The 12,715-nt window shown below is 43.6% G+C and overlaps 3 protein-coding genes across 3 annotated transcripts; all 3 read left to right on the forward strand.

Moving 5' to 3' along the window:
* The first annotated feature begins 42 nt into the window (after positions 1 to 42).
* On the forward strand, positions 43 to 3,183 carry LOC136444375 (dapdiamide synthesis protein DdaC-like). The gene is made up of 5 exons (XM_066441895.1): positions 43 to 707; positions 926 to 1,108; positions 1,236 to 1,359; positions 1,828 to 2,003; positions 2,441 to 3,183. The coding sequence occupies exons 1-5, from the start codon at positions 135 to 137 to the stop codon at positions 2,585 to 2,587; spliced, it is 1,203 nt and encodes a 400-aa protein (XP_066297992.1). The 5' UTR covers positions 43 to 134; the 3' UTR covers positions 2,588 to 3,183.
* A 324-nt stretch (positions 3,184 to 3,507) lies between these two features.
* On the forward strand, positions 3,508 to 7,627 carry LOC136445276 (dapdiamide synthesis protein DdaC-like). The gene is made up of 5 exons (XM_066443193.1): positions 3,508 to 4,168; positions 4,997 to 5,179; positions 5,901 to 6,027; positions 6,358 to 6,533; positions 7,279 to 7,627. The coding sequence occupies exons 1-5, from the start codon at positions 3,608 to 3,610 to the stop codon at positions 7,423 to 7,425; spliced, it is 1,194 nt and encodes a 397-aa protein (XP_066299290.1). The 5' UTR covers positions 3,508 to 3,607; the 3' UTR covers positions 7,426 to 7,627.
* A 1,034-nt stretch (positions 7,628 to 8,661) lies between these two features.
* LOC136445160 (dapdiamide synthesis protein DdaC-like) lies at positions 8,662 to 12,324 on the forward strand. The gene is made up of 5 exons (XM_066443029.1): positions 8,662 to 9,147; positions 9,607 to 9,789; positions 10,380 to 10,506; positions 10,737 to 10,912; positions 11,155 to 12,324. Exons 1-5 carry the CDS (start codon positions 8,662 to 8,664, stop codon positions 11,281 to 11,283), a joined length of 1,101 nt encoding a protein of 366 aa, XP_066299126.1. The 3' UTR covers positions 11,284 to 12,324.
* The last annotated feature ends 391 nt before the right edge of the window (positions 12,325 to 12,715 follow it).

Consider the following 12,715-nt stretch of genomic DNA (forward strand, 5'->3'; position numbering starts at 1 on the left):
CTCTACAAAGTGCGCTTCTGTCAAGCTTCCGCAGTTAAGTCAAGGTAAGTTTGACAACCTCGAGCTCTGGTCTTTGAACTCAGAAACTTGAGAGTTCTTTCAACTTTGCCTCACCTGCGTCACGGGATCCAACCATGGCCGCCATACTAGTGACAGCCTACAGGTGTGGGCGGTCACGCAGTGTGAAAACTGTGTGGTCTCGTATCAGCCACAAGGTGCACAATAGTCACTCATCAACGTCTTTTGGCACCGAAGTCAACCTCGTGGAGACCCACGTTGACTGGGCAAGCCGAGCTAAACTCCACCCGGCACGGATCAGGGGAAGGAAGTGGCTACCTGGCTCGGCTAGTCCCAACTATCCCGAGTTTCTCAAGCCACCCAAGGACGGCTACCCGTACGTCTTCACACCCGACAATAACACAACCGCCTCTCCTGAAGGGTGTGCTGTCGCCGTGCGGAAAGTAGTACACGAGGTGCTGGAGAGGAACAAGAATGGGGCGGTACTGTTTCGTGGTCTGCCCCTGCAGACTGCCGAGGATTTCTCCCGTGTAGTCAATAACATGGGGCTGAAATTAATGCGTTATGAAGGGGGAGCTGCAGTCAGGAATGAGATCGCAAAGGCAGTGAACACAGCGAGCGACGAGCCGCCCGAGTTTTGTATCGAGCCCCACAATGAGATGGTATACACTTCACACTTCCCTGAAAAGGTTAGTACTTAGAACGAAAAGTAGAAACTTTTCAAAGAACAGCTAACGCTAACCGAGTCTCCGTAGGTGCCTTTGTTTGATTGGTTTTACGTCTCATTCACTGTTTGGATTCTATTATAGGCTACTCTGTAAGTCTTGTTTGGTATTCATTCACAACATGTCTTCGGAAATGGGCATTAGGTTATCACTTAACAAAAAGATTTGGTTGTGATTTTTAGGTAATATTTTTCTGCCTGGACCCTCCGTCTCCTGGTGCTGGTGGCGAGACTGTGATCGCAGACGTGCGGGAAATCCTGCCCCGTCTGGACAAGGACGTCGTGGACAAGTTCGAGAAGCTCGGAGTGATGTATTGGCATCACCTGCCCTCCCATACTCCTGGAGCATACCTCTCATGGCAAAAGGTAATAGCTTATTATTTGATTCTTTAGTTCACCGACGTGAAGAACATCAAAGCAACAAAAGAATCACATTTTCGCTTCCAAAACAAAGATATTTTTCATGATGTATTTCTACGATATATATCTTCAGTCGTTCCAGACCGAGGACAGGGCTGCTGTAGAGAAGCACATGATAGCGAACAACACAAACTGGAGGTGGCAAGATGACAACCTATCATGGTGGATCACACTGCCACCCGTGTTTAAATACAGAGGTTAGCATGTTTTCAATATAGTGTATGTATGTATGTATGTATGTATGTATGTATGTATGTATGTGTGTGTGCGTGTGTGTCTGTGTGTGTGTTGGGGTGGGTCTGTTGTCAGGACGGTCACTGGAGTTGTGGGCTTATCTTATATTGTCCGGGTATCTAAACCATACCTTTAAAACCATAACAAGATCTCTCTGAAAATTTAGATGCAGCGATGAGAAAAAAACTTTGGGATTTAGGTTTGGAATGGGTTTCGACAAAAAAGGAAAATAGTATCTGAAAGCTTGTTTTTTGTTTATATCGAATGATATAAAACAAGACACTGTACACAACAGAACCATCTTGTGGCCTTTTATTCTGTTGTACACCACATAGAAATATAATTGATACAACAGCCATCTAGGACACATCTGGGCAACGCATTAAGTTACGGATATGTTAACATCGGTGTCATTATTATCCATTTTCCAGGACAGAAACTGTGGTTTTGCTCCGTCCACATAAATAACGCATCATATTTCAAGGCCCACCCCCTCTGGTTCAACAAGGATCTTCCTGATCATGACTTTCCTTTCACCACTTACTACGGAGACGGCACCGACATTGAGGCAGAAGTAATTCAGCACATCCGCGATGTTCACTGGCAGGTAAGAAGGTATATAAGCCCATAAGGACACTTTGAGCAGCGTCTGAGAAACCCTTGGCAGTACAGTGGCTTCAAATTGTGTACTTGTGGGCTTTAGAACCTGGACACGCTTCCTCGTTTTGGACCACCATCTTTCGGTGGGGAAACACGTGCTCACACTCAACATTTTCTTTCGTCATAGACTTGCAAAATCTCATCAATAATTTTACCTATGCAAACAGCCAAACTAGATCCTGAATAGTTTGACAATTCAATCACACACGACCTTTTGATTAAAAGTAGTTGGCTCATATTAGCCATGTATGCACTGCAGCGAGTACGTTTTTAACAGAACCTTGCTGACAACACTATAACGTTAAGTCCGCATTCTTTACACCCACGACGGCATCCTAGAAATCAAAATTTCAACGAGTGTATGGCTTTTTTCTTTCTTGGTAGGTTTCCATGGGTTTCCAGATGCAGAAGGGTGGCTTACTGGTCCTGAACAACATGTACTGCCAGCACGCCAGACTCGGCTTCACCGGGAAACGGAAGCTTGGCGTCGCGTTGGCCAAGCAGGACCAGAACTATCCGGAGGACTCCTGAGTTTCCAATCGTTTCCAATAGTCAGTATTTCAAAAGGAATCAAGTCAACTGACACACAATTAGTCGGTATATAAACGATTACCTATATATAACTGATGAAGGTAAAAAAATGGAAATGTTATACATTGACAAGTGTGAAGTATAGCGGAGCCACGTAGTAAAATCATGATATACTATATCAATTTTGTATTGATGTCGGTGAATGACATTGGACAAGTATGAGAAGTAGGGTCGTGTGGCGTAACGGCAGGGTGTTCGACTCAGAACCAAGAGGTCCCGAGTTCGAATCCCCTGACGCCACCGATGTTGTGCCCTTGGAAACTATAATTTTACACGACTTTCCTCACTTTGCCCAGGTGTATAACATTAGAAATGGGTATGTTGTTATCTGTACGTGGCACTGTTGATATAACTTAAAAACTTAATTGAGTGCAGTGCCACGTCGTCCTTGTCTGTCGAAAACCGAAGTCTGAAGAAAAAATACTGTGCTTCTTTCGCTGGTGCATAGTTTGCAACGGATGAGGTCATGTTCAGTTGCTTAGTTTTGGAGCCGCATTGACATGTTGGACTGTGGCAATACAATGAGGTTCACTGTTGTTTGTGTACTGTGGATATTTGTGTCATCATTGCGTTCTTTTGTGTTATTTGCTCTGCACTGATATCGACCTTGGTAGTGTTGCAGTAAATATTCTAGGGTGACTGCCCTCAGGGCATGTTTAAATCAACTTTGCCCTATCTACGTACACCAAGATCGATCTAATATGACTGCCTGGGCGCGGAAACGCAGAACCGCTAGTGTGAAAAACGTGAATTCATTGATTAATTTATCTTTTGGTCAATATGTGCACACAATCACACGTAAATATCTACATATTATGCTAATGAGGTCACTCGCGAAAGTAATGACCTCTGACCAAGGCTATCCGGAAGTGACATTAGAATGCGTCACTTTTTGTGCACCCTGTACTACTGACAACGTTAACCACTAAATTTGTTAGGCTTGTTTACGACCCAAATCAAATGTCTTTGTTTAGATCCACTGGCAGGTTGTTCCTGCGTGTCCCCAGCCTAGCTTCACTGGTTTACAAGGTGCGTTTCTGGCAGGCTTCCGATGTAAGCGGAGACACTGTCCAACTAGTGGAAACTCGCATCGACTGGGCATCCCAACTGACAGCCCATCCAGCACGAATCAGGGGGAGGAAATGGCTGCCCGGTTCTCACAGTCCCAAATTTCCAGAGTTCCTCGCACCACCTAAAGACGGGTACGTGCACGTCTTCACGCCCATTGAGAAGCTCGACTGTACTCCCGAGCAGTGCGCTCCGTCGATGCGTCAAGTGATCCACAACGTCTTGGAAAAGCGCAAGGAAGGTGCCCTCCTTTTTCGAGGACTGCCTCTGGCGACTGCCGAAGATTTTTCCCGGGCTCTGGTCAACTTGGGGCTGAAGCTGACCAGCTATAAAGGGGGAGGTGGCATCAGACACAGGCTGGCGGAGGCGGTGGACACGGCGAGTGACGAGCCACCAGATGTTTGCATCGAACCCCACCACGACCTGGCGTACACCAACCATTACCCCGAAAAGGTAGTGTGAGTGACACAACACAAAGAGGTGCATTGTTGCTGACTACAGGTGCATGAAAAGTCCTTGTGGCTGTTGATGATTAAAGTCACGTTTAATTTTCCTAAGTCTTTTCAACTTAAGTTTCACACGTTTGTGTATTTCCAATTTTCCGATGTCAGGATCAACTGTTGAAAGCTTGGTCTAAGCAAACCTTTGTACTTGTAAATAATCACAAGACAAGCTGTTGACTTGACACGTACATTGACCCGTTAAGGTCATTGAGGGTCCTAGCCTTGATGCCAGCCTTTTTAGCCAGAGTACGTTCTCTCGATCGCTTTCCAAGCTAAAAAGGCTTGTATCCGGGCTATAGCCTATATGCATTGGTCTAGAAGTAAAACAAAACCTTTGGTTCGCTGAGTAAACGTCATCAAAAGTCAGTCTAAATTTATACTCTTACACATTGTCGTAGGACAGTTTGAAACAGATGACGCTTTTATTCCATCTCCTGATTGAAGCCATTGAAAGGATGTCCTGGACTAGCTTGTAGGGTGCCCTTTTCGTCGTCTTCTATTTGCCTTTTCAGTTGCCACAATGCCACACTTCGAGGCTTCTAGATAGCCTCTACCAGGCTCGCTAGGTCGCAACCTGTACTGCCTGGCCCGCTAACTCCTCTGGTATGTTATATGGCTATTTGGCGAATTTCTACTATTTTTCCAGCGACCTGTGGAGCCTAGTAGAGGCTAGCTTCTAGATACAAGGCTATGCCTTTCTAATTTCTGACAAGGATCATAGTCTGTCAAAATACGAGCAGATACAATGTAAACCCACCGCCTTTCTTCACCTCGACAGATCATGTTCTTCTGTATTGACCCCCCGCCCCCCGGGACAGGGGGAGAGACTGTCCTGGCCGATGTCCGGGACATTCTGCCGCGGCTGGACAGAGATGTAGTGATGAAATTCCGGAAGCTGGGAGTCATGTACACGCACCACCTTCCGTCCCGCGGTCCAGGCATATACAACAGTTGGCAAGAGGTGAAGAAATAGCTTTTTCTTTTACAAAAGATACAAACAAACAGCAATTGCCGTGTTGTGCATTCAAATATTTCTTCAACTATTTCTTCAAAATAATAACGTAAGGTTATAATGTTAGTGGTAATTCTATACTGTACATCCAGTAATAATGGCTGGCGAAATAGCTTCTTCTTTTCCAAAAGAAAGAAAGAAAGAAAGAAAGAAAAAACAAACAAACAAACAAACAAACAAACAAACAAAAAAACAAACAAAAAAACAAACAGCAATTGCCATCCTGTGGATTCAAATATTTCTTCAAAATAGCGTAAGGTCATAATGTTAGTAGCAATTCTGTACTCTACATTCAGTAATAATATCCTGGCGAAATAGCTGTTTCTTTCACCAAAGAAAGACATAAAGAAACAAACAAACAGCAATTGCCATCCTGTGGATTCAAATATTTCTTTAAAACAGCGTAAGGTCATAATGTTAGTAGCAATTCTATACTCTACATTCAGTAATAATATCCTGGCGAAATAGCTGTTTCTTTCACCAAAGAAAGACATAAAGAAACAAACAAACAGCAATTGCCATCCTGTGGATTCAAATATTTCTTCAAAATAACATAGGGTCATAATGTTAGTAGCAATTCTATACTCTACATCCAGTAATGATATCCTCATCTTTTTTCAAAAATAGAAATTGAAATTCTCATTAGATTTTCTTATGATCTTCTTTTCAGACCTTCCAACTGGAGGATAAGTCTGAGGTGGAAGAACACATGAAAGCTCACAACATACACTGGAAGTGGCATGATGACGGCGCTATGACAAACTGGACCGTTCTACCAGCCATGCATAAGTACAGAGGTACATGTACGCAAAATACAGTACTAGTATGAAAACTTCAGCGGCAGATCCTTACTCAACATAGAAAATAATTTAAATGATACGTTCCATCAAAGCTGTCCGTGTTCTAGTGTTCTTCTCTATGGTTGTCGCTAAAGTGTTCTGACAAGTTGTATTGTTATTGCAAACAGACATCATTATTCATATCAACATATCCAAGACTGTCTTTACTAAGAGAAAAGGAGAAATGTATCAGTAAAATCTAGGATAATGTGCCCATAAAATGGAAGTCAAAGAGGCCAGAGATGCGTTTTTCATCCTTTCCTCCATGCTGATTTTGCTGTACGCCAGGTGACTGGGTGTGGTTCACTACGCCACACGCCAACAACAGCAGCTACATGAAGAACAACCCTTACTGGGTGGAGAAGGCCATCCCTGATCATCTGTACCCACAGCACACGTACTACGGGGACGGCTCGGACATCGAGCAGGGGGTACTGCAGCATATCAGGGAAACCATATGGCAGGTGGGAGGGATAGCTGTAGGAAAATAACTATATCATAGTATATGTCTTCGAAATTTATATTGAAGACACAGAAAGCATTATTTTTTACATGTTCGATCTCTACTCGTAATGCTTTGGTCCCAATTGCGCCGGTGCCCGTCGGGGGTGTAGTCCCGGCCGGGCCCCGAAGCCACAAATTTGTCCTGGTGGACCGTATACTTCCCAGTGCTCGCACGATTAGCTCACGGCGTCTATTTGTTACCGGGTCCCGCGTTCAATTTAAATCTGAGTTAAATTGATTCGGGATCCCGGTCGGGCCCAAAAATAGCCCGGTACCCGCAGGGTACGGTGTCCGACAGGGCTACGTAGGGGTCACGCCCAAAAGTGCCAAAAACAGCCCGTAAACTACCCGGCGGGACTCCTTTTTCCAGCATTATAGATCGGAGAGAACATGGATCCGCCATCTTCTATTTCTCACGTACTCGTATCACTTGCTCTCAGTTTACATGAATCCAATCTTTGTTATAATCCATGTGATGTAGTTATATATAGGTTTCCACACTATGCTCAGGTTCAAGATTCTTATAGTCTTAAGTTACTGCTATTGACATTTAAATTAAAGGCAAGTGGCAAATTCTTTAACGTGTAGATGCGGCATATTCATAATTATCAATAAATATAAGCTAAATATCGGAACTACTACATATTTATACCAAAATATATGATAAGGCTTTTATCATTTACGATGTGACTTGTTTGTTTGTAGGTTACCATGGGTTTCCAGTTGCAAAAGGGCGACCTGCTTGTTTTGAACAACATATACTGTCAGCATGCCCGGCTCAGCTTTACCGGGAAACGGAAGCTTGCCGTCGCGTTGGCCATGCAGGACCAGGACTATCCGGAGGACTCCTGAGTTTTCAATCGTTTCTTATAGTCAATATTTCACATGGAATCACGTCAACTGACACACATTTTTTTGTAAATTTTGCTCATGAGCTGCATCTTGTGAAAACTGAAAAATATATAGATTTCTACTCCTCTTTGCTTGAATGTACGCTAATAGTACAGGGGTCTTTAACACCCTCCAGGTTCAGATCTAGACCGTGCGTCCGATCGCAGGGTGACTCGAATGGAATACCCTTTTACAAGACTAGAATCAACTGAGAAACTGATCATAATCAAGAAGTAGATAGCACATAGCTGATGACAACACCACAAATGTAGAATATACCATTAGTCGAAGGGCCAATGCTCTAGAACACGCTTATTGTATCAAACAGCGAACGTAACGCGCCTCTCCCGTGAAAATACCCTCTATTAGGCTTGACTGCAGGTCCATGAAATTTGGCATACTTAAAGAACAAGCTATGGTGCGTCCGACGGTGGCCAACGTATTGGCGTTCTACCTCTGCGCGCGGTCGCTCTCCGTGCAATCATGGAACTTTGTGGTCAAAAGTTTAACGGCGTTGTAAGCATGTCAAGTTCATGAATCATTAACTTTTCACGTACATGATGATATACTACATAATATAGTCTACATTCATTTCCAATTAATAATATCTACTTGCAGTTAGCACTTGGGCAAGTGTTTATGATAAACTTTGTAATCATCAATAAACATCTTCTTCTCTCAATTTCAGTGGCTTTCTTAGTTAAAAAGTAAAAGGGATAGACAAAAATCTCTGCAGAATGTGAACTGTAAATGATAATTGAGGGTCGAAAAAAAGGGATAGTCGACTAGATATGTACGGCTTGAGTCTGATGAGTCCACTGGACTTAAAAAAAGAAATTTAACGGTTCTCTGTGGCAAATGTGCTAGATGTTGGCACATCGGCAACCAAATCCGCAGGGTGTTTTTGGCACCCAGTTTGACAGATTAGCCGAGTGGGCTTGGTGGGCGTCACTCCACTGTCCGGTGAAGTGCCTTTCCCAAGGGCACACCGTCGGGGCATGGTGAGTATCGAACTCGGGACCTACGGATTACGAGTTCAACGCTCTAACCGTTACGCCACGCCGACGTCACTGGACTTTGAACCGACCTAACAAGCATCGTTAGATGTCACAGTTCAAGGTCCATATTAAAGATGGCGGTGGTAATGGCAGCACACCTGCGGCGCTTCATTTCGAGTAGGTGTGGGCCTCTGACGGCATGCACACGTCAGTTTGGAATGACACAAAGGAGCTTGTGGAGGCCCAGATCGACTGGTCTTCGGAAGTGGTGAGTTCCGCCCCACAAATACGAGGGAGGGCCTTCCTCCCCGGGTCAGAGAGTCCCAAGTTTCCTGAGTTGCTCTCACCACCGAGAACTGGCGACGCCCCTCGAGTATTCGTTCCCTCGGGGAGTGTGGGCACCCTTCCCGAAGACTGTGCCGTCGAGGTGCGGAGAGTCGTCCATGATTTGATGAAAACTCGGGATGAAGGAGCCGTGCTATTCCGCGGTCTACCGCTGTCCACGACACAGGATTTCTCCAGAGTTGTGAACAACTTGGGCCTGAAGATGACGCGGAGTTACAAAGGTGGGATCGGCATCAGGCGCCAGACTGACGAGTCTGTCTATACGGCAAGCGACGAGCCACCGGAATGGTGCATAGAGCCTCACAACGAACTCGCCCAGTCAAACAATTCTCCTGAAAAGGTATATCTTAGCACTGTTCTTCAAGCGTGCCAGCTAGATTATTTGTTCTGCATACACCTTTTTTGTTTACCTGAAATGATATGGAATTTGTATCATGCGGTGCCAAGTGAAGACGATAAACAGGTTACATAGAAAAAAATCAATTTCGACGGTCCTTCCTTCTTTCTCTGAAGATGGCGGGTTCCATTCCATGTCTATATTGTTGTGTACTGTGGCCGACATGTACAATGAGCAACACATACCTACTGTGGATGTGCACACACGTACGTTTGGTGCGCAACCACCCACTTTTGGTTCGCTGGGACAGAAACGCAACGCTAATGTTATGTGGGTAAAACCCGTCAACAACAACAGTAGCCTGAGGTCAACACAGAGGTTATCTTCATCGATCTTGCAATTGTCACACTCAAGCATGTACGTAGAGCAAACATCGTATATTCATTTTCATCTTGTGTATAGGTGATATTCTTCTGTGTGGATCCGCCGTGCCCTGGTGCGGGAGGTGAAACGGTCCTAACAGACGTACGGCAAATCCTTCCGCGTCTCGACAAGAAGGTGGTAAAGAAGTTCCGGGAGCTGAGGGTCATGTACAAGCACTATGTTCCCTCTCGTGGTCATGGGGAATATCTCTGTTGGCAAACCGTACGTCTGTGTAGATATTCATATATAAATATGTCAGGTAGAGATCCTGATACAGTGATAGAAGTTTCTGCTTTGCTTCAAATTCGAAATCCTAAATTTCAAGTGAATCCATTGTTATCCTTGTTGAAGCTGCACCGTCTTTCGGAAGAGACGAAAAATGGGGGTCCCGTGTTCGAGGAGTTGCCTCGAGCTCGTTACAACAGCCTCATTACTGACATGGGTACCTGCTGGCTGTAATAATACAACCTGGTGAATTATATGACTTTGAGATTGTATTTGCAATGAATTTTGTGTTATAATGTGACATGAATCGAAGTTTCAAAATTTTCCTTGAATTAACAGACTCCTATGGTCTCCTATTGGGATCTCTACCGGCAAAATATCGCCGATTCTGACAGATTGTAATCTCTACTCTAGCTGAAATATACATACAGGCTACAGTACCTTCCGGACAATGCTTATAATGGAACGACAATCACCTAGCAATGATTTGACCCGAAAACACGCCCTATTCTAAGACAAAACTTGAACTTTGAAAGTTGGTTATTAGTTTCTGTTTCCTAGCAACAGGAATAATTTTATCTCCACAGATGTTCCAAACTGAAGACCGCTCTGTTGTCGAGGAGTTCCTGAGAACCAACAACATCCAATGGACGTGGGAGAACAACAACGCCCTCTTGTGGTGGATCATCTTACCTGCAGTTCGCATGTACAGAGGTATGTTACCAACAGTGCACGTATCACTCAATATTATTATATGAAATGTTTTCCGGTGATCATCGACAAAATAAATATGGCTCTGATTTTGCTAAAATATATTTTCAGATAGATCCATTTTGAGATGTTCAAAATGGATCAGAACATTTACATATTTACATTTGACTTTAAAACAGAAAGAAATTATTATAGATAGACATAATAATCTTAAGGTTTTCATTGTCTACCAGGTACCCTGTTGTGGTTTAATTCTGCACATATCAACAACATTACCTGTCTGAAGCTGCATCCGCATTGGTGCGACAAGGACATCCCCGATCACTGTCATCCAACCAACACGTTCTATGGAGACGGCACGGATATAGAAACAGAGGTCTTACAGCACATTAGGGACGTCACTTGGCAGGTAGGTGCATGATTATTGGTCAGAAATTACCCGTCCAATGGCAGCCAGTGCTGAATTGCTGCAGGGTTTACAATCACAGAATACACATGATACATATTTAGTCCACACTTTCACTTTGTGGAACGGTCGGAAGGATCCGGCCGGCAGCCATTCGGCGCCATTGACCTCAATACCCTACGCCGCCAGCGTACCGCGGGTCCAGTGACATGCTAGCTTAGAATATCATTCTCTTTGCCCTGCAGCTCGCTGTGGGTTTCCAGATGAAAAAGGGTGACTTACTGGTGCTGAACAACATGTACTGCCAACACGCCAGGCTCAGTTATACAGGCACCAGGAAGCTGGCCTTCGCTATGGGCATGCAGGACGACTAAATGAGCTACAGACTGGCGTAAGACCATCACCATGGCAACAGAAGAGAAATGAGATCTAAACAGCACTTTGAACATGCAAATACATGATTTTACGAATGTTTTAATGGTTTAGCTTACCTTGTACAAACTGTCGTAACTAGTTTGCTTTCAAAAGTTGTACTTCCTACTCGAGTCACAAGGGGAGTCTCCAACGAAAGCCTGGGGCTATATTGACAGGATGATCCTGTAAATAGTGGGGAAATTTGCACTATTGACAGGATATGGTCCTGTCAGGATGATCCTGTCAATAACCGAATTTTCCACCATTGAGAGAATGATTTTAGTATCAGGGATACCTGAAAGACAGGCTTGTTGTCTGATGGTATTTTTCCCTGTATAAATAGATAAATGAAAAATAAGAATTATATGATCATGTCAACAGTGAAAAAAAATTGTTACTCATCCTGTCATCAGTAACAGATATCTTACAACTATTGACAGGACGATCCCGTCAACAGTGCAACATTTTCTGTTATTGACATGGTGATTCTGCCAATAGCCACTTCAGGTGTGATTTTGTCAAACAGTCGCAAAACGGCAGTGTGTCGTAAAACAAAGTCTGACCCCGACGATGACCTCAAATCTGTTCATCTGGCCTGCCGATGTTTACGTCAATTGTTTACGTCATATCAGTAAACATGCATTCGTCAATATTGTCCTTGCATTTCTTTATCCTTTACAGCGTCACCAATGTTTCCTAGGGGTGATAAATAAAAAGGGTATACGTAGAATTAAAACTTTAGATGACTTTGCTTGCTACATCACTCAGACCGGACTGTGTTATTGATCAAAGTAAGTTACAGATATAACATAAAGACATAAGTGTTTATGAATTCCAGTTTAACATTCTAATAGCTAAAACGTGTTGCTCTTCTGAACCTTTTGTTTAGCAGTTTTCAAGACGAAAGTATATAGATTCGGTAAGTCAAATCTACTTTGTCTTAAAACTAAGATCCAGTTATAGATGAGGAATTTTACTAAATACACATAATTTCATGTTGATATTTCGTTCCGTTTTGTGCCCTTTTTCCTAGACTTAGGATGTATGGATTTCTTTCAAAATTCTGAAAGGTTAGCTAGCTAAGCTGCACTCTAAAGTTATTATTCTTGATTTATAATTCTCTTCTGGAAAATAGTTGCCAGTATAAGTTCAAATGAATGGTTCAGCCACTGCATGAAAATTTCCATATTACAACTAAATGTGGCACAGGAAACGACCGATATCGCTACAGCTATAAACCGCTGATGTATGTAGGGTTTACGTTGTTTCCAAGAAGACCTGCGTTTTGCGTTGGTGCTGGATGCCATCCTAGTTAGTTTACCATGACTCTCATACTCCTCCTTACTGTTTTGTAGGAAGTATGGGAGACCTAGTAAACTGACTGGGGTGGCA

Source organism: Branchiostoma lanceolatum, chromosome 11, assembly GCF_035083965.1.
Source record: "Branchiostoma lanceolatum isolate klBraLanc5 chromosome 11, klBraLanc5.hap2, whole genome shotgun sequence".
Taxonomy (NCBI): domain Eukaryota; kingdom Metazoa; phylum Chordata; class Leptocardii; order Amphioxiformes; family Branchiostomatidae; genus Branchiostoma; species Branchiostoma lanceolatum.

Excerpts from the sequence above, each read along its gene's own strand:
- LOC136444375 (XM_066441895.1), top strand. The coding sequence starts at position 135 with ATGGCCGCCATACTAGTGACAGCCTACAGGTGTGGGCGGTCACGCAGT. Across the intron at positions 1,109-1,235 it reads CATACCTCTCATGGCAAAAG|TCGTTCCAGACCGAGGACAG; the intron begins GTAATAGCTTAT and ends ATATATCTTCAG. Across the intron at positions 2,004-2,440 it reads TCCGCGATGTTCACTGGCAG|GTTTCCATGGGTTTCCAGAT; the intron begins GTAAGAAGGTAT and ends CTTTCTTGGTAG.
- LOC136445276 (XM_066443193.1), top strand. The coding sequence starts at position 3,608 with ATGTCTTTGTTTAGATCCACTGGCAGGTTGTTCCTGCGTGTCCCCAGC. Across the intron at positions 5,180-5,900 it reads TATACAACAGTTGGCAAGAG|ACCTTCCAACTGGAGGATAA; the intron begins GTGAAGAAATAG and ends TCTTCTTTTCAG. Across the intron at positions 6,028-6,357 it reads AGCCATGCATAAGTACAGAG|GTGACTGGGTGTGGTTCACT; the intron begins GTACATGTACGC and ends GCTGTACGCCAG.
- LOC136445160 (XM_066443029.1), top strand. The coding sequence starts at position 8,662 with ATGCACACGTCAGTTTGGAATGACACAAAGGAGCTTGTGGAGGCCCAG. Across the intron at positions 9,148-9,606 it reads CAAACAATTCTCCTGAAAAG|GTGATATTCTTCTGTGTGGA; the intron begins GTATATCTTAGC and ends TCTTGTGTATAG. Across the intron at positions 10,913-11,154 it reads TTAGGGACGTCACTTGGCAG|CTCGCTGTGGGTTTCCAGAT; the intron begins GTAGGTGCATGA and ends TTTGCCCTGCAG.